The sequence below is a fragment of the Diabrotica virgifera genome, chromosome 6, assembly GCF_917563875.1.
Source record: "Diabrotica virgifera virgifera chromosome 6, PGI_DIABVI_V3a".
Lineage (NCBI taxonomy): Eukaryota > Metazoa > Arthropoda > Insecta > Coleoptera > Chrysomelidae > Diabrotica > Diabrotica virgifera.
Window position 1 is genome coordinate 159,698,071 of NC_065448.1, and position 21,746 is coordinate 159,719,816.

The 21,746-nt window shown below is 30.9% G+C and overlaps 1 protein-coding gene across 1 annotated transcript in view; it reads right to left on the bottom strand.

The window, feature by feature from the left end:
• Positions 1–422: 422 nt before the first annotated feature.
• The window catches only part of LOC114335697 (serine protease filzig), a 379,563-nt gene continuing 358,239 nt past the window's right edge, over positions 423–21,746 (bottom strand). The window contains exon 5 of the mRNA XM_028285979.2: positions 423–10,521. Within this exon, the coding sequence (XP_028141780.1) occupies positions 10,351–10,521 (171 nt within the window). The 3' untranslated portion in view covers positions 423–10,350. The remainder of the gene's footprint in view (positions 10,522–21,746) is intronic.

Genomic DNA, 21,746 nt, shown 5'->3' on the forward strand with positions numbered 1-21,746 from the left:
AAAATTCTCGAAACTTACGATGACGTGCCTTGCATCCAGCAAGGCTGCATTAATATGACGTGCCTAGCAGTGAACCTGGGCGCCAGGTGCTCCGGTGGTTGGTTCTGATGGTGTATCCATCTTCAGCGACTGCAAAAATCACCGAGTAACAAAATCTGGCCCTTAATACACTTATTTATGTTTAAGAACTTTTGGATGCTTTTATGCACTTTAAAATGCAAATAAGTATTTCCACCCATCTTTATATAGTAGACTTTTTCCTAACATCATCCTAAACACAATACATGAAGGTGCAAGTCTCTAGGTGCTATATTTAAAAATTGATTTATTGTGTGCTAAATGCCCTGGTCTATGTTAGATACCATCCATTTTGGTTTTGTGTTAAGAAATCAACCAAATAAAGAAAGGAAAAGTCAAAGATGTAACAATAAAATATAATTTATTTCTACAAACATTTGCAATAAATATTACATACATACATAATTACAAACATACACAATAACAACAAATAGAAACAAAAAATTTGGAAAAACTGTTTTAGTTCACTCAATTTTATCTCCTGAATAAAATACTTTACAGATATATTATGACTATAATTTTACGAAAATTATCGTGAAAGTTATATAAAAAAAATTAACAATACTTTCAAGCTATTTACAAGAATAAAAAACCGCTAAACACAGTAAAAATAAGTGGCGCAGTCGCACACAATATTTCAGCTACAAAAGAGCTGATATGAATATTACGCGGCGCAAAATATATTTTCATTTTGATGAAAAATCAAATCTTATGCTAAAATCACAAAAAAGATGCTCTAGAAATAAACAAAACAAGATACGTTGAATGTTACAAGGAGCGCTCGCTAATCATGGTTTACATTATATAAACTTTTTAAATCATGATTTGGGATAGATCAAGACACATTGAATGTTACGAGGAGCGCTCGCGAATCATGATTTACAATGTATACAATTTATAAATCATGATTTGGGATTTACAATGTATTATGGGTTATTCTGTTTCAAATCACTCAATTTTGGATCAAAACACTTTTGGATCTTCGATTTGTCTGAAAATTGGTATATAGCATCTGCGGAATGTAAAAATAAGACATCTAATGTCGAAATGTGTTCTTATTCTTCTTCTTGTTTTTCTCAAAAATGTTTAAGCGATTTTACAGTGATTTGGTATTTATTTAAACAAATTTTTATTTTCTATTGTAAAGTATCAATGGAAAAAATAAAATTTTAATAGAAGGGACTCAAAAATGTCATTATATGGTATGGCATTATAACAAGTTATTTTGATTTAAAAAAGGTTTTTGATAAAATTTTATAGTGTAGAAAACGTTAAAATTTTAAAACGTTTTACATTTTCCTCCATTCCCAAAATACATAATTTTCGATTTAGTTGAAAATTTGCCCACAGATAGCCAAAACATAAGACTTTAAGTGGTGAAAACGATTTGAATTATTTTACAATACTAAAAAAGTTACATGCAATTTCATAGTCAAAAATATAGGCATCTACTGTAAGTACAATTAACTCGGCCTCTCGACCTAAATATCGACTTCACGACAAAAATTGTAAAGAAATTGTAATATGTAGTAAATACGATTTATTTGGAACAATTTCAGTTCCTACCATTTTTGTCGAAAAGTTAAAAATGGCGGAGATGTTGAGCAAAAACGGTTATCCTTTAAAATCAAGATAATGGCCAACGCAACGGAGGAATTCATTCGAGATTTTAAATTTAGGCTACTATTGACACCTCTAAAGGTTAGAAAAATAAAATTTTGGGCAGCTCGGCATGCAAGGTCAAATGCTAACCCGACTGGACATTTACTTTTGAGTCTGATATTGTTGCATGTAACTTTCTTTGTATTATAAAATAATTCAAATCCTTGTAACCACATAAAATCCTATGTTTTGGGTATCTGTGGACAAATTTTCAGCCAAATCGGATATGATGTATTTTGGGAATTTAGGAAAAAATTTAAAAACGTTATTTTAACGTTTTCTTCACTAAAATTTTGTCAAAAACGTGTTTTAAATCAAAATAACTTATTATATTTCCTTATAATAAAATTTATGAGTCACTTCTATTAAAATGTTATTTTCCAAATTGATATTTTACGTTAGAAAATGCAAATTTGTTTAAATACATACCAAATCACTGTAAAATCGCATAACTTAACATTTTTTTAGAAAAAAAAGAAGAACACTTTTTGACCTTAAATGTCTTATTTTTACGTCCCGCAGAAGCTATACACCAAGTTTCAGAAAAATCGGAGATCCAAAGGTTTTTGCCTGAGTAATTTGACATGGAATGTACGATATACATTGTAAACCATGGTTTGGGAGTGCTCCTAAAAGTTTGGGAGTACTAGTAACGTTCAACGTGTCTTGGTTTGTTTATTTCTAGTGCATATTTATTGTGTAGTTTGATTTTGAATGATTTTGCCACATTTGCTAGATTTGAACGATTTGCTATAAATTTAAAGTAAAATGCGCCACAAAAGAGCTTCAAAATACAAAACTTTATCAAAGGTAATCTTTTGTGGCGCGTTTTTCTTCAAATTTAGCAAATATTATTCTTTACGACAGTAGGACTGAAAAGTTTTCATGTATTAACTTGAAAATCAACTTCTACTTGTGTTTTTTATCAGAATTATCAGATGTTGACGAATATTATCGCAAAGGATTCTTGATTTTCTGCTGTATGTAAGAGAATGCGTTATGCGTTTTACATTTCTGTTCAATTTTGTCTATTTCTCAAGCAAGAAGCCTTTCTACCTACACCTCTTCGATTTTCTATTTTTTTGTTAATGAATCAACTAGAGAATTGCACATATGTATATTATATCTCCTCCTATGCCCTAAGTAAGATATTTTTCTCGATTTCACAATCCTCAACTCTCTACTTTTCATTTAAGTCCTTTTTATCACCAAATACTGTGTGACACGAGAATCCAAGTTGATACGACTATGAAAAGTTTAGTGTATTTTACATAATACTATTTTATGTTTGATTTAATGGAGTTTATATGGAGGTACCGGTTAATGATGAAGTTAGGAACAAACCCTGAACGACTGAATCCTCACATAAGTTAATATTACTTTGTAGGCAAAGTTTATTCTTCGTATTAACTTTATTAGCTTTGATTAGATTTAAACCTAATTAGCCAGTAAAGTCGAGTTTATAGTCCACTGCGTTCATTTATAAAATATAGGTTTCCTTCAGGTGAGACATACAGTATGGTGCAAATGAAAGGAATAAATTCGTTATTTCGCAAACCGGTGAATTTAAGGAAAAATCCCACAAGTCTGTTTTTATTTTTTTTAAATTAGGATATTTTGGAATATATCTCATACTAGTGACGTCATCCATTTGGGCGTGATGACGTAATCGATGATTTTGTTAAATAAGAATAGGGGTCGTGTGCTACCTCATTTGAAAGGTTACTCAATTGCCTATTCAGTAATATAAACATTTATATAATTATTTATACAGGGTGTCCAATTTTTTTTAAATTAAATTATTTGACAAAAAAAGAAGAATATATGTGATTTATCTTATTTAAAATACATTTTACTGCTGTCAGAAATTAGAAAAAATATCTTTATCACAAATAAACATTGCTTTTCGCTTAAATTAAATGTTCAAACTTCCAAGACGCAGGTGGCTGGCGGGAGCTGGCTTGAACATTGAATTTAATCGAAAAGCCATGTTTATTTCTGAAATAAACATTTTTTTCTGTTTTTGGGTAACAGTAAAATGTATTATATAAATTACATACAGTCTTCGTTTTTTTTTCTCAAATAATTTAATTAAAATTTTTTTTGGACACCCTGTGTAAATATTTATGTAAATGTTTATATTACTGAATAGATAACTGAATGATCTTTCAAATGAGCTGGCACACGACCCGTATTCCTATTTAATAAAATCATTGATTCCGTCACCAAGCCCAGATGGATGACGTCACTAGTATGACATATATATGTTAAAATATCGTAATTTAAAAATAAAAATCGACTTTTTTCGGGATTCGGGATTTTTCCTTAAAGTCGCCGGTTTACGAAATAACGAATTTATTCCTTTCATTTGCACCATACTGTATATTTATAGATATATTTTTTATAGATATTTTACTTCATTTTGATGCAAGGATTGTGGTGGGTGGACAATTTTCTTTTCGCTTTGTGAATCACTTGAATAGACTTTGTTATTTAGCTTTAATGCGCCACTGGCTGTATTTTATTTTTGAAGCGATATTTTTATTAAAAAAAGTTAAAAGGGAAAATCCCAGTAGTTAGCTGTATACGATAATGGTTAATTTTTTATAAAAAAAATTTAAATACATCCAACGGGATTACAAATCTTCAGAACGTTTTAGCTCCAGTCAGATCGTCATTATCATCAGTAAAACGTCCTGAAAGTAGTTGAAACTAGCCAAATTTTTGGTTATTAAATCCTTTAAAGCAGGAGTTCTTAATCAGTGGTACATAATACTACTGGTGGAGCATATAATTATTTGCGGTAGTACACAAAACAAAAACACAGCCAAAATTCAACATTTTGTTGTTAATTAGATTACCTAGCTTGATAGGTATTTCAGGTAGGTGGTACCAAAAATAATTAAAAGAATTTTGTGGTACATACATGACACAAAAAGGTTGAGAAACACTGATTTAAAGTACATAGTAATATTACTAAATTGTAAAATTAAGATGACATGAGCTCAATGTTAAATGATTCACTCTAAGGGAACATAGATATTCCTGCTCGGAAATGGACAGTTCGTCCGATGAGTGATACAAACCAACTGATTTTTATTCTCTTGGGATAGAAAGAGAAAAGTTTTCGCTGCAAATTTTTCTTAGATATTCGCGTCACTCATAGTTAAATCTACGCTGTATGATAGGTGAAACTGAGGTTCCAGGATACTGCCTTGTCAAACTTTAGATTTCGTGTTTAACCAGGAATTTGTATCGATGATTTTTAATGAAATCATTAAAATGTTTCCTATTTATGAAGTGTCCCAATAAAAAAATGTGTGTCTAAAGTATTTTTAGACAGTTTTTAAATTGAGTCAACTAAAAATGTTTCTAAGCGAAACGCTGGTGTTTTAAAATTTGATGGCAATAAACAATTTCTTCTGTTATTGAAATCAATTGTAATGTTAATGAAACTTTTCTGGGACCTACGACAATCTAAAAATATTCAAATATTTAATTATTTTTTGTACATTTTGATACGCTTTGTTAAAATTATTATTTTTATTTACAGGTTTTAAGAAATTTAACAAAAGTGAGCGCTAAAACATGTGAATAGGTAATACTGAAAAAAGATGTTTTAACCGTTCCAAATGATGAGGGTCTGCAAATATTTTCGCGGTAAGTCATATTATATAAATCAAAATTTGTATCAAAATTCATTTCCATTCAGGTGTACATATAATATACTATTTAAGAAAATTTTAGTACAAAATTTTGAAATCCCAAAATATCATATTTTTGTTGTATCTATGAAACCAAAGTAACTAATGATATCAGAACAGTAGTAAATCTGGCGACGTTACAAATATCACCTTTCAAATCTTCATACTGCAGAAAGGTGCATCTCTACTTTTGTATAGTTCAGACCATCCATTTAAGAGATAATTAATTAGGCGTTTCCAGAATTTTGGTCCACTCTGTATGCAGGGTTTTTCATTGGGAAACGGAAATGCTTGAATGATAAATAGAGGTCATTAAGGCGGTTCTAGATATATTACATTTATCGCCCGACCGATTTTTATAACCGAGTTACAGGGTGTTTTTGATTGCATGAGGTCAAACTTCTTCCTCCAGAGTCTCTCACAAGAGTCTGAATAAAGGTTTATAGTTGTAATTAAGATTGATTTGTGTATTTAAGCAAAAATCAGGATTAAGTTTCATTTCTTCAGTTATCTCTAGATCTTCTAAAAGGTTCATTTGTCTGTAGTTTTTGGTTGGTATGTTATGTAAAATTGTACTGTTTTTGGAAGGGGCGAAGGAATAGGAATTGTTGCTAAATTTAACGTGATAACCAAAGTTGGATTTTTCTAGATTGTTGAGATGTTCCTTGATCCTTTGAGAAAGGGTCCTCATAGTTCTGCCTACATAAGTCATGTTACAATCCCCACAAGACAGCTTGTAAATACCACTTTTATTTAGTTTGTCGATTTTATCTTCAGCCACTTCATTCTTAATTTATTTTCCATCTTCAAGACACCCATAGTGCACCTAATGAAATTTGCGACTTACTCAATAATAGAAAAACTTCACCATCAAGCTTCTTTACATCCTGTACTATTTAAAAAAGATTTGAGTTCAGTTTTTAAAGGATAATCTGTCAACTGATTTATCTTGGACCTTAAGTCTTTTCTCAATATGTATTTCATTATATTTTTTAAAACTAGATGTATGTAACTACTGACTTTGTTGAAAAGTTGTTCAATTCATATGCTAAAATGTCATATGTCAACTGTCACTTGATATGGGAAAAAGTGAAAGCACCTTAACGAGCATATCCTTGTCTGTGTCGGCTGTCATTAAAAGCCTACATGCCACATGCCGCCATTCTGCATTCTGACACCGTAGACTTCAGATGGTAAGGTTTCTTGACCTTACCATGATCAAATATTCGTTTTATGTAATGTAATTTTTCGTGTGAAAGTCCTTTGTGCTATTAATAGATGTTTTTAACTTTTCCGACCTCAAAACAATAGCAAAGTTGAGCATTCACACAAGTCACACAAGGTTTTTTTCCAATTTTTCTTCCATCAATTAAAAAAACTGCATAAGAAAATAGAATTATTTTTATATCATACATGGGATCCATCTCTTTTCATAGTGGTATTTGGAACCTTTTGACGTAAGTTAAATTTTGAATTCTAAAATCAATTATTCATTAGAGACCTTTTTATTGTAGCATAGCTCTGAAGATGGCTTTATAAGCCGAAAGCGCTCAGCTAGGAAGTATTTAATTTACACACATCAAAAGAACCGATATTTTTTCGCAAAATTGTTTGATAAAAATACTTACAATAATTTACTGGTAATATTATCCTACAAATTTTTAAAGGTATTCCAGTTCTCGGACACACACACACATCAAAGTTTGGAAACCTCTATATTTACGAAATACCCTCCTCTCGAAAATTTTCCGAAATATAAAAGTTTTCCGATCCGACATGAGTAACTGAATCAAAAAAAGTTTCATGAGGAAGGTATTACCTTTTTTTAAATGGTGGGTTTTCAAAACACAACTTTATTTTTACACCCTGTATATGAGTAAAACGTTGACATTTCTCAGAAAACATTAGTAAGTACATTAATTCGTTAGTCGAAAGTTGAAAAAACAAATGAAATTCTGTCAAAAAGGAAATTAACTTCAAAATTATGGTTCATTTAGTGGGGTGCAGTAATTAACATTAATTATGAAAATGTTTTGGGCGCTACTAATTTTGTGCCTGCAACTGAAATGATTAATATACGTTGTTTACTTGTTTACCTTCATAGTGGACAAATTAAATGACAAAAGCCCTAATTATAAATTCTTTTAAATAATGTATGACTAGCTACCAAAAATATATGTTAGAGTGCAACATTATGTCAAAATAATAATAATTTTAGTCACTGATAAGAATAAGAGATTAGTAATTTACGTAACAATTTCCGAAAGTGATATTTTACAAGAGGAGTAGGAAGTTTCCAGGGCGAGCCGTAGGCGAATCCTGGAATCATGCGAGTCTCGTAAAATCACTTTTGGATCGTGTTACGTACAATATATTTTCTGCATCCGTTTTGTATGTTAAAAAGAATATATCGATAAACTTTACTTATGAACTTTTATTAAACACTTTAAAGTTACTCTCGTGAATTCAACATTAGAAAAATCTACTTCTGAATATTAATAACACAATTATAACAACGAAAAGCCCCAGATACAAAGTTTACTACTTTTTAAACAATTAGAATAATTGAAATTAAAAATATAATAAACAATATTTTAAATCTAAGACTTTTCGCTAATAAACTGCTGTCTGGCTGCATTCTGTATCTCAGATTTTTACAATATATGTATAAACACAAAGACGACGAAAATAGGAGAAAGCAAATAGAGGACACTTTGGCCACGCATTTACCTTCCCTTCGTCAAGGAAAAGGACGGAAAGACAGTTTATAATACTCAATTCTGAGTAAAGATGAAAAAAGAGATAACGGCAGTTTTGTTTTAATTTGATTCAGAGTTGTTAATGTTTGTTTCAGAGTTGTGACTGCATAGCTCCACCGAGGACGCATGGGATGCAGAAATAGCTATCTGGAGATGGTGGTCCCTGCCCTGGTAAACCCTGCCTATTTAAGGCGAACCATCGCGATGCAATGATTCCACCTTTGAGACTCAATCTAGCGACATCTCTCGCAATACGAGGAAAACAACGAAAAGCCCCAGATACAAAGTTTACTACTTTTTAAACAATTAGAATAATTGAAATTAAAAATATACTAAACAATATTTTAAATCTAAGACTTTTTGCTAATAAACTGCTTTCTGGCTGCATCCTGTTTTTCAGGTTTTTACAATACATAAACACAGAGACGACGAAAATAGGAGAAAGCAAATAGAGGACACTTTGGCCACGCATTTACCTTCCTTCGTCAAGAAAAAGGACCGAAAGACAGTTTATAATACTCAATTCTGAGTAAAGATGAAAAAAGAGATAACGGCAGTTTTGTTTTAATTTGATTTAGAGTTGTTAATGTTTGTTTCAGAGTTGTGACTGCATAGCTCCACCGACGACGCATGGGATGCAGAAATAGCTATCTGGAGATGGTGGTCCAACTCTGAATCAAATTAAAACAAAACTACCGTTATCTATTTTTTAATCTTTACTCAGAATTGAGTATTATAAACTGTCTTTCGGTCCTTTTTCTTGACGAAGGGAAGGTAAATGCGTGGCCAAAGTGTCATATATTTGCTTTCTCCTATTTTCGTCGTCTCTGTGTTTATATATTGTAAAAACCTGAGATACAGGATGCAGCCAGAAAGAAGTTTATTAGCGAAAAGTCTTAGATTTAAAATATTGTTTATTATATTTTTAATTTCAATTATTCTAATTGTTTAAAAAGAAGTAAACTTTGTATCTGGGGCTTCTCGTTGTTTTCCTCTTATTGCGAGAGATGTCGCTAGATAGCGTCTCAAAGGTGGAATCATTGCATCGCGATGGTTCGCCTTAAATAGGCAGGGTTGTTAATGTTTGTTTCAGAGTTGTGACTGCATAGCTCCACCGAGGATGCATGAGATGCAGAAATAGCTATCTGGAGATGGTGGTCCAACTCTGAATCAAACTAAAACAAAACTGCCGTTATCTGTTTTTTTACAATTATAACAATTATTTACATTGATATTGTTAGGAATATTAACAGAAGTGGCAGTATTGAAATTAGTGTTAGACATGTCAGTACTTTTACTATTTTTTGAGATATTAATTTGGTTGCGGCCATTTTCAATCTCTGAATCTGTCATAATAAAATATAAAGTTGATGTTATTGTCAAAGCCGTTACCTAGCTAACCAAAATCGTCCCGAAAGTAAAAAAAGCGTCCCGAAAGTGAAAAAATTAGTCCCAAAAGTAGCTACTTTCGGTACGAGTTGTGTAAAATGGTACTTTCGATTTAATAAATCATACCGAAAGTTTTATTTTCGGGACGTCTGCAGAAAAAACATTTTTCTTCCAGTTATAACTCTATTTCTATATCTGGTTCCTGGAACATTTTGTTCTTACCTCTGTTTCATATAAAGTTTTTGGCAAGAAGATGTTTAACTCGTGTAGCGTTTTTGCTCGTATATACTAGGACTAGACTAATACAGCGGTAGGCATAAGTCAACTGACGTCCTAGGAAACGAAGCTAAATTATGCTAAACCAGCATTTTCCTGGGTGAACCGGTAGACCTGGAAAGAAACCGTGAGCTCCAGGGCCGACAGACATTACTCCTATGGATTCTGGGGCATACTTAAGGTCTGAATTTGGTGAATGGTGAAAATTTTGAACACTTGTTGTAAAAACGTAATTATTTGTTGCAAATTTGCCAGCTGACTTATGCCAACAACTCATATATAAATCCTTTGAAAATTAATCTGGTTTATAATATATCGTTTTGATATAAAACCGTTTTGATTATAAAAACTGTTGTCTTATATGTTACACTCTGTACAAAAATAAATCAGGACTTCAATCATTAAAGCAATGCTCGAAAAGTTTCATCAACATTACATTAACAAGACGTAAATTTTTTTTCCTAAAATCACTTTGTTCTAACCTACGGCGCCGTAACACCTGTTATAGATGTTATCCAAGGTTTGAAGAATTGTGTCCTCATGTATACTCCTGGCAAGTACGGTGCTGCGCATTTGATTCCGTGGGAAACTGTACCGGCTAGCTGGTATCTTCCGTCCGGCCGTTGAAGTACTAAAGGTCCACCAGAATCACCCTAAAATAAAACAAAAGAAAAATATCACGAAACAAGATTGTAGGACATACTCTTAAATATTGTGGGCTAAATATACAGCTCTTCAAACAGAGCCGCAGGTTGCCTGAATAAAACAATATAATGCAGAAATAAAAACATCGGAAAATAAATGAAACGCAGAATTTACAAAACAGTCATAATATATGCGACAGCAAGACGACCTGACACAGAGAGGACAAAAATAATGCTAGAAACAACACAGATTAAACCCCTTCAAAAAATAGATGGTAAGAGACTATGGGACAAGGTTAGAAATATAGATATATGACGGAGATGCAAGATGGACAACATTAATAATTGGACAAGAAACAGAAGAGTAGAATGGAATGAACACTTAAGCCGAATGACAACAAACATAATAGTAAGGACAGCGAGAGACGGTTTCCTAATAAGAAGAAGATCAGTGGGAAGACCACATGAAAACGGTGAAACAACATCTCTACACAAAACGAAGAAGACGAAAGAAGAAGAAGAAATACAGCTTTGTGTACAAAAACCTAAAAAATCGTACAAGTTGGCAACCAAAAACCTTTTATCATAGACAAACTATTTTACTGTTGTAGTTGGTTATTTATAATACTGAATCTAAGTTGATCCAAACATCTTACTTTTGTGTGTCTTCTTTGTTCTATGGTATCAGGTCCTCTTCTTCTTGTTCTTTTTCCTCAGCTTTTCCATATTCAAAGATTACCTTACTTTTCTTTGCCATTCAGTTCTGACAATCATGTCTTCTTCACCTAAACCTAAATCTCTCATACCCTCTATCACACAGTCATTCCATCTTCTCGTCGAGTTTCCTCAACCTCTCATTCCATCAACTTCTAACAGTTCTATCCTTCGTCGTATTTAGTTTTCACTTCTACGTCTGATGTGCCCAAGCCACTGATGTGTCTTTGTTCTCGAAATATTTTTTTAAACTGTATTCACCACGGGTTTTTCCTGATTAAGACGTTCCTGGTCCCTTCTAGGTTTACCCAACGTCCACCGTAACAATTTCATTTCAGCTATCTCCATCTTCTTTCCCTAAACTCTACTTACATGCCACACTTCACCACCGTACACCAACGCAGTCCTCACCAAACTCTTGTTTATCTTTTCTTTTAGACCTTTCCTGATTTTTATCATATAGCCTAATAAAATAAAAAAAAGTCAATATGTAAATTCGTACAGGTTAAAACAAATTTTATATCAAAGTTTAGGTGGGTAAAAAAGATATCTTCAAGAAAGTATCCAAATCATACAAGGGGATCATTGTTTAAATAATTAAAAAGGGGTCATTTTTGCAAAAAAAATTACTTTTTTAACTGCTGAGGTCATTCAATTACTAATGAAGGTCTATAGGATTTTTTTCTGCAAAGTTGAAGGGTAAATTTTACTTACTAAAGGGACTTACTAAATTAAATTTGACCCCCTATTTATTTAAATAATTATACATAAAACTTTAAAAACAAATTTGCAAAAAATTATTTTTAGCGTTTTAAATAAGCAATATAAAATATCTTATTTTACAGAATAAGTTGCGCTATGTTACCAGTATTAAGGAAAAAAAATTGGTCGAAAAATATTTAATATTTTTTGAGATATTGAATTTGATTATTAAATGTTACTATATTTTCAATTGCAAAAACGCGGTTGTTGCCAAAGAAATATTCACCTGCTTAAGATCTCATTATTTTTATTTTTATGTATATTTTCGATAAATGTATTGATAAATTCAAATTTCAGTTAAACTCCCCACTAAAATGGCATTTGAAAATTATTCAAATTTGTTTATAATTTGTTTTTTTAATAACGTCGCGGGGATTAAGTATTTTGAAATGCCGTTTCCATAATTGGGTTCCTGGGAATTTTTTACTAATTAACAAAATTTTTTTGTCATTTTTCTTCTTCTTTTTTTTTTCTTTGAGTTATAGGTATTACTACGGGCCCTTTTAGGGTTTATTAAGAATGTCGAATCTCTGAGTTGTAGATTCTATACCTAAAAATAGTAAGATTTAACTAAAATCTCTTAAATAAAATGTGGCTACTTACTGAGTTACAGGGTGTTTTATTTAAAAATTTAAAAATTATTGTTACCAAATACTTTAAAACTATTTGACGTATCCTTATCATACTTGGCAGAAAGTGTGGCTATTATACACCCTATTAAATTGTGATTAATAAACGTTTCTAGCTAGTGCCAGAGGCGTACGACAGGGGATAGAGAATGATTGACCCTTCCCAAATTCTACGCCACTGAGTGAATTATTATTGTAGCGAAATTTTTCGATTCTCCAATACTTTGTATGTAAATAACTTTATTGGTATCGATAAAGTCATCAGTTTGAGAGATATTGGAAATTTAAAATGAATGAATCAATGAATCAAAATAACTATGCCGTTTAATTTTTAACGACCAATATCTCGAAAACTAATGACTTAATCGTTACCAGTAAAGAGTATATTATTTACATAGAAAGTATTGGAGAATCGAACAATTTCACTGAAATAGTAATTCCCTCAGTGGCGTAGAATTTGGGAAGGGTCAACCATTAACTGGCCCCTGTCGTACGCCTCTGGTGGTAGCTAGAAACTTTTATTTATCACAATAAAATTTAGTAGACTGTATACTACCCACACTTTCTGCCAAGTATGATAAGGATATGTCAAATAGTTTGAAAGTACTTGGTAAAAATAATTTTTAAATTTGTAAATAAAACACCCTGTAACTCAGTAAGTAGCCACATTTTATTTAAGTGATTTTAGACCAATCTTAATATTTTTAGGTATAGAATCTACAACTTAGAGATTCGACATTCTTAATGAAACTTAACCCAAAAAGGGCCCGTAGTAATATAATGCCAAGAAAAAAAAAGAAGAGGAAAAAAAGACAAAAAAATTTGTTAATTAGTGAAAAATTCCCAGAAACCCAATTATCGAAACGGCATTTCAAAATATTTAATCCCCGCGACGTTATTAAAAAAATAAATTATAAACAAATTTGAATTATTTTCAAATGCCATTTTAGGGGGAAGTTTAATTGAAATTTGAATTTATCAATACCTTTGTCGAAAATATACATAAAAATAAAAATAATAAGATTTAAGACAGGTAATTATTTCTTTGATAACAACCGCGTTTTTTCAATTGAAAATAGAGTAACATTTAATAAGCAAATTGAATATCTCAAAAAATATTAAATATTTTTGGACCAATTTTTTTTTGATAATACTGATAACATAGCGCAACGTATCCTGTAAAATAAGATATTTTATAGTGCTTATTTAAAAAGCTAAAAATAATTTTTTGCAAATTTGTTTTTAAAGTTTTATGTATAATTATTTAAATAAATAGGGGGTCAAATTTAATTTAGTAAGTCTTATGTGAAAGATTTACCCTTCAACTTTACAGAAAACAATCCTATAGACCTTCATTAGTAATTCAATGACCTCAGCAGTTAAAAAAGTAATTTTTTTGCAAAAATGACCCCTTTTTAATTATTTAAACAATGATCCCCTTGTATGTTTTGGATACTTTTTTGAAAATATCTTTTTTACCCACCTAAACTTTGATATAAAATTTGTTTCAACCTGTACGAATTTACATTTTGATTTACATGTAGTGTAATTTTATTTTACTAGACTAATAGAGCACCTCTCTCATTCGCTTCCAGTTAAATCAATCAGCCTACAGGGTGATTAATTACTGGGGTAAAGCTCAATAGATCCGCTATAGTAATAGATAGCAATAAAAGTTAATAACAAAAATTGTAGCCAACTTTGAGCTTCACATTACAAAATTAGTTAGAATGTTACAGGATGTTCGATAACATAGTGGCATTCCAAACTTATGTTTTTTTAAATGGAACACCCTATATTTTATTCTAAATTCGAAATCTTGTTAACTTCTCCATTACAAAAATATAAAGGTTTGATATGTTATACAGGGTATTTAAAAAGTTATAACCAATTTTGTATGAAAATCGTAAGTTCAAATCCCTGTATAAATAAAAATGTACATTATTTTCTCAGTAATTTTAAATGGAACAACCTGTATTTTATATCACAATCGAAAAGTACTATTACCGTATAGTACGCATATTTACAAATGCTCCTATACTACGGCACCAGAGTGCTGAAATCGGTTAGCCTTTGAAATACACTATTAAGCTACAAACCCTCATTGATTTGGGCACCTATTAAATTATAAGACATCTATTAAATTATGGTGCCTAAGTTTTTATTGCAATTAATATTATTGTAAGTATTGTATATTTCAATTTATTGTATTCAAATAGAAACGTCGAAACTGCAATAAACCTATTTTTATTTATTTATAAGTACAGATGCAATTACTCGTATACAGTGCATCCATAAAGTAACGCATAAATTCATTAATAACTAAATAAATAACATTATTAGAAATTACCGAAACAGGTCGATTTTTGATTTTAATTTATGATTTTTTGGCATATATATCATACTAGTGACGTCATCCGTCTGCACGTGATGACGTAATCGATGATTTTTCAATAAGAATAGGGGTCGTGTGATAGCTCATTTGAAATGCCATTCAATTCTCTATTCAGTAATATAAACATTAACATAATTATTTATGCAGGGTGTACAAAAACAATTTTTTAATTAAATTGATTGACACAAAAAGAAGACTTTGCGTAGTTTATGTAATTCAAAATACATTTTACTGCTGTCAGAAAACAGAAATAAAGTGTTTGTTTCAAATATAAACATTACTTTTGCTTAAATTCAATGTTTAAACTGCCACTCACCTGTCACTTGACAGTTTCAACATTTAAGTTAAGCGAGAAGCAATGGTTATTTGCCAAATAAAAATATTATTTCTGAATGACCAACTCGAGACAAACAGCTCTCCACTCCTCAACCTCTTCAGTTAAAGACTTAAAAAGGCAAACACATTGTAAAATATATCACTTGAGAAAGGCACTTTGCCGAAACAGCTGTAGTAATAACATAGTTGTAATAAATTTTGTGGAAGTATAGAAAACAAACGTTTTTCAGTGTTTTATTGTGAGATAAGATGACCTTCCATCAAGTAACGGTCGAATCCATCAAATATTATTTCTGTTTTATGACAGCAGTAAAATGTATTTTGAATTAAATAAATTACGCACATTCGTCTTTTTGTGTCAATTAATTTAATTTATAAAAAATTTTGGACTCCCTGTGTAAATAATTATGTTAATGTTTATATTATTAAATAGAAAATTGTCTTTCAAATGAGCTAGAACACCACCGCTATTCTGCTTTACAAAATCATCGATTACGTCATCACGTCCAGACGGATGACGTCACTAGTATGATATATGTATATTCCAAATACCATAAATTAAGATAAAAAGTCGACTTGTTTCGGTAATTCCTAATGATGTTGTTTATTTAGCTAATAATAAATTTATGCGATAATTTATATGAACGCACTGTATACGAGTAATTATATCTGTACCTATAAATAAATAAAAATAAAAAATAATTATTTCTTTTTTATTCAATGGCTTTTTTTTTTATAATTTTTGTTTTATTTGTTTCTCGGCTTAGCATTTGGCAATTGGCATTTTTCAGAAAAGAAAAGACATTTCTATTCCTGTTTTTCAAGCAATAAATGGAAATATAAATATACACTACTTACAATAATATTAATTGCAATATAAACTTAGACACCAAAATTTAATAGATGTCTTATAATTTAATAGGAGCATCTGTAAATATTCTTACCGTACTTTAATTTTTGTATAACATTCCCTATGTCCAAATTGATTAATTTTCGAGATATTTTCATTTTTGAGAGCAAATTATTTTAGGTGTCTAAATTTATCTAAATTTTAAGTAAGCTATGACTGAATTGACAATTGACGATATTATCAATCCGGTAGTCATTGTTACAATGTAGCAAATAAAGAAATGAAAATAATTTATTAGTAATACATTTTACAAAAAAAAAATACAACCACAACATGCAACTTTTTGAAACAAATAAAAACTACTTTTTTATGTAAATGTAACAAATAAAGAAAGAAAATTAGTAATAAATTTTACAAAAAACACACAAACACAAAATACAAAATTTTGTGAAAACAATTAAACACTCCTTTTGTATGTAAATATAACAATGCAACAAATAAAGAACGAAACATAATTTATCAGTAATACATTTTGCAAAAAAACATGTTTGGAAAAATTAGAAGCTACTTTTAAAAAAATATTTTTAAAATTTAATTACATGAGGTGTTCTAAATTACCTCCTAACACAATTATGCACCCCTAAAAATGATCATTGAATGAGCTACTTACATTACGAAGCATTTGTAAATTAACACATCGATCTACACTTTCTATCCTATTTTTCGTCTCAACTCTTGTTGTGGGAGGTACCTTGATAAACTTCATTATTAACGTAACCCCAAAAAAATCAGTCCAGTTTATAATTCTGGTGATTTGGGTGGCCACGCTACTGGTCCATTGAAAAATGAAAATATCTCGAAAACTAATAAATTTAGACATAGGGAATGTTATCTAAAAATTAATGTACGGTAATGGTAGTTTTCAATAGTGATATAAAATACAGAGTGTTCCATTTAAAATTACTGAGAAAATAATGTACGTGCGTTTTGACTCACCCTGTAGTTGATATAAAGAAAATTAGCAATATCAATTATTCCTAAAAATTTAATATGTAAAAAATATGGCAGTATAGACCATTGCTGTTTTGCTTATTTTTATTTATACAGGGAGTTGAACTTTTTCATATAAAATTGGTTATAACTTTGTAAATACCCTGTATAACCTAACAAACCTTTATATTTTTGTGATGGAGAAGTTAACAGGATTTCGAATTTAAAATAAAATATAGGGTGTTTCATTTAAAAAAACATAAGTTTGGTCTGCCACTGTGTTATCGAACATCCTGTAACATTCTAACTAATTTTGTAATGTGACGTTCAAAGGTGGCTAAAAGTTTTGTTATTAACTTTTATTGCTATATATTACTATAGCGGATCTATTGAGCTTTACCACATTAATCAATCACCCTGTATATCCTGTGGACAATTTCTCGATCTAGTGTCCCATTTTCCGTTATGCAGGAGCCAAGATATTTAAATTCTCTTAGCAGTCCTATTTATATTTCTCCATGAAATTCAATATTCCCAACTATATATGTTCCTCCCAACCACATATACATCTTTTCGACTTGTTCACCTTAAGTCCTCCCTCTTCAATAGCCCTTCTCGAAACCTGCAACATTTCTTTGCATTTCCCTACTAACACGATATTATCAACATATCATAAACATGACTAAGAAACCCCTTCCGTTACCTCCTATGTCAGTACATCCATACCAAGATCAAAAAGGTAGGGATTGAAGAGTCTTGATCGAAGATACTATCCCTGGAAAACTTTCGGTCAACCCGTTATGTCCTTAATTTGGTATACAGTGCCTGAGACATATCCTTCATGAGCCTTACATACTTAGCAACCTATTTCTCTTTCCTCCTTCTCTTCTTCTTTTCTTCTTCCTTCTTGTATGTAGGCTTTGAAGCCTGTTTCTTCTTCAATATTAGCCTTCTAAATTGTTTAAGTTATCGCACCATCGTTTTTCTTGGTTTGCGTTTGCCAATACTCATTCGTCCATTTGGTGACTTATCTCGTGCTATTCGTACTATCCTATCCTCTGCCATTCTACTAATGTATTCGTTCCACTCCTGTTTCCGTTTTGTCACCCATTCATTTATGTCTTCTACATTGCATGATCTTCTTTTGTTTTCGTTTCTCTCCCTATCCAACAGATTTTTCCCTGATATTTGTCGTTGAGTCCCTGATATGAGTATTTTCATCTCTGTTGTTTCTAGTTGTCGTCTCGTTTTAGATGTGTCAGGTCTTGTCTCTGCCGTGTATGTCAATATAGGTCTAATTGCTGCTTTATAGATTCTTGCTTTTGTGTCTTGTTTTAGGTGATTGTTCTTCCAGATTGTGTCATTAAGAGATTCCTCCTTCTCATAATCTTTAAGTACCAAGTAGTTTTTTCTTCTCGGCGTATTTCTCCATCAACTGTTTCAAATCAGACAAGGCATCCTAGACCTAGGCATCTGTAAAAATATTAGTACATTTGGACGTTGAGAGGTGACTCAAATTTTTTTGCAGAAATTGCTTGAAAATAACTCAGATAATAATATTTGAGCTATCCTCCCTCTCAAAAAGGTCCGGAACATTGTTTAAATAATCAAAATGTCAAAAAATGAAGGAAAAATTCGATTTTTTTTTCGTTTTGTGATTATCTATGTAACTTTAAAAGTATTTATTTCCGAGAAAAGTTGTACTGACATAAAAGTTGCGTAATTAAATTTATTACAATATAGAATTGGTTAAAAATTTTAAAAATAGTCACCCTTGTTGCAAAATAGCAATAATTGCGAAAAGACCATACAAAAACAAGTATTCGCATTTTACGTTTTTCAACCATTTATGCTACAACTAGGACCTTCATATTTCACCCAGAAAAACTTAAAGATACAGATTAAAACAGTACTGTAAATTTCATTAAGATCGGTTTAATAAATTGTGCAAAATAAATTTTGCAATCCAGCTTTCGCAAAAAAAAAATAATTTTTTCAATATGTTACAGGACTGAAAATAAAGCAGATAGCAAGTTGAAATTTTCTTTGCATATAGAAGTTTACTGTACCTTTTATTTTCAATTTGCAAAATTAAAATCGATTAACTACCGCGGCGTCAGGAATTTTTTTAAATAAACATAACCTATTGGTGCTACGCGCAGGACAGCGGATAGTTTGCTCCGATTGGGCATTCCAATGACCTTTGATAATGATTGATACATTTTAATTTTTATTACATATCGATATAAATAAATAAATTTGTTTATTGCAAAATAAAAACACATACTCTATCTTTTGAAATAACACTTTTTTTAGCAAAAATTTTGTTTGTTCATATATTTTAACTTAGAGAATAAAAGTTTGTTATTTTTAAACATATACAATTGTTTATACAATATTTATATAACAACAAACAAAGAAAATAATATATTAGATAAAGATTGGAAGAAATTTTTGTGGAAATCAACTTGTGTGAATCGAACACCGCTGTCCGGCGCGTAGCACCAAAAATTAATGTTTATTTAAAAAATTTCCTGACGCCGTGGTAATTAATCGATGTTAATTTTGCAAATTGCAAATAAAAGTTACAGTAGATTTCTATAAGCAAAAAAAAAAAATCAACTTGCTATCTGCTTTATTTTCAGTCCTGCAACATTTAAAAAAAATGAATTTTTTTTGCGAAAGCTGGATTGCAAAATTTATTTTGCAAAATCTGTTAAATCTATCCTAATGAAATTTACAGTGTTGTTTAACTATATCATGAAGATTTTCTGGGTAAAATATGAAGGTCCTAAGTTTAGCGTAAATGGTTAAAAAACGTAAAAGGCCAATACTTGTTTTTGTATGTTTTTTTTTTCGAAATTATTGGTATTTTGCAACAAGGGTGACTATTTTTTAAATCTTTAACCAATTCTGTATTGTAGGAAATTTAATTATGCAACTTTTATGTTTATACAACTTTTCTCATTAATGAATAGTTTTAAAGTTATAATCAAAAAACCACTAAAAAAATCGAATTTTTCTTTCATATTTTGACATTTTGATTATTTAAACAATGTTCCGGACCATTTTGAGTGGGAGGATAACTCAACTATTATTATTTGAGTTATTTTCAAGCAATTTCTGCAAAAAAATTTAAGTCACCTCTCAACGTCCATCTCGAAACAGATGCGCCCTGGACTATCCGTTGTTCTTCTTTCTGGCATAAACTTAAACTGTTATTCTCCTCTAGATGTCTCTCTCCTTAACGTTTGCTACACAGTTCTTTCCCAAATTGTCATTGTGTGCGAGATTAATAACTTTATCCTTCTGTAGCTCTTTCAATCGTGAATATCTCCTTTATTTTTGTACAATGATACTAGAGCCTTCCAAACCTCCACAGGTATGACATCAGGTCCTGATACCGTACAATTTTTTCATCCTCCTTAAAGCTTCAACAACCTCATCTCTCGCTATCCCCAGAAGTATATTCTCATTTGGGATTCGGTATCCTCTGTCCCTCTTTTGATATTCTTTATTTAGCAACTTTCTAAAGTACTTATACCATTTTTATCTATTTCAACATCGATATTTACCACTCTCAAATTTGTTCTATTTATCTGTTAAAAAAAATAATCGACGTAAGATGCCTCAACTCAGCAGATGTAGGTAGCGACCATAGCTTAGTATTATGTAAAATAGGAATCAATATGAAATATTTCACGCCCAAGAGGGCAGCACCAACACAAACAAAAATCAAAGTCGAAGGACTAAATACGGAATGCACGGAATACTTATACAGGGAAAGAATATTGCTGAGAATGGAATATTAGAAAACGATAACATCGATCAAAAGCTGGCGAAAACTCAAAGATAACATAATCAACGCTGCAACACAATCACTTGGAGAGAGAAAAGTAAAGAAAGCCCCGAGGTTTAGAGAGGAAGTGAAGATAAAATGTGAAGAACTTGCCTTTTTAAAATACAGAACAAAACAAACACAATAGGCATACAACCACTACAAACGAGTCAGAAACGAAACGAATACTTTAGTGAGACAAATAAAAAGGGAGCACTGGCAGAGTTTCTCAAAACAGATGGAACACGACTTCTACGGAATACAAAAAGAAATACGGAGAATGATCAGAGGGCAAAAAAGGAGATGAACGAATTAATAAAAGCGAACCACATTCAGAAGGAAACATGGGCAGACTACTTTCGATCTCTATTTGCTAAAGGCGACGATAATGAACCACCAACACCTATAGTTATGACAAACGAAGAAATAAACATCGAGGAGGGAGAGGTAAAGGAAGAATTAATAAAATTAAAAAATAGAAAATATCCAGGAGAGGAGAGAATATCAAACGAACTCCTAAAGTAGGGAGGACAAAATCAAACTAAACAACTATTAAAACTAATACAAAATATAGTAGAACAAAACAGAACACCACAAGAATGGAGATCAAGCATCCTAATACCTCTCTTCAAAAAAGGAGACAAATCGGACCTGGAGAATTACAGAGGAATTAACTTATTAAACGCAACATTAAAATTAACAACCAATTCAAAGTGATAA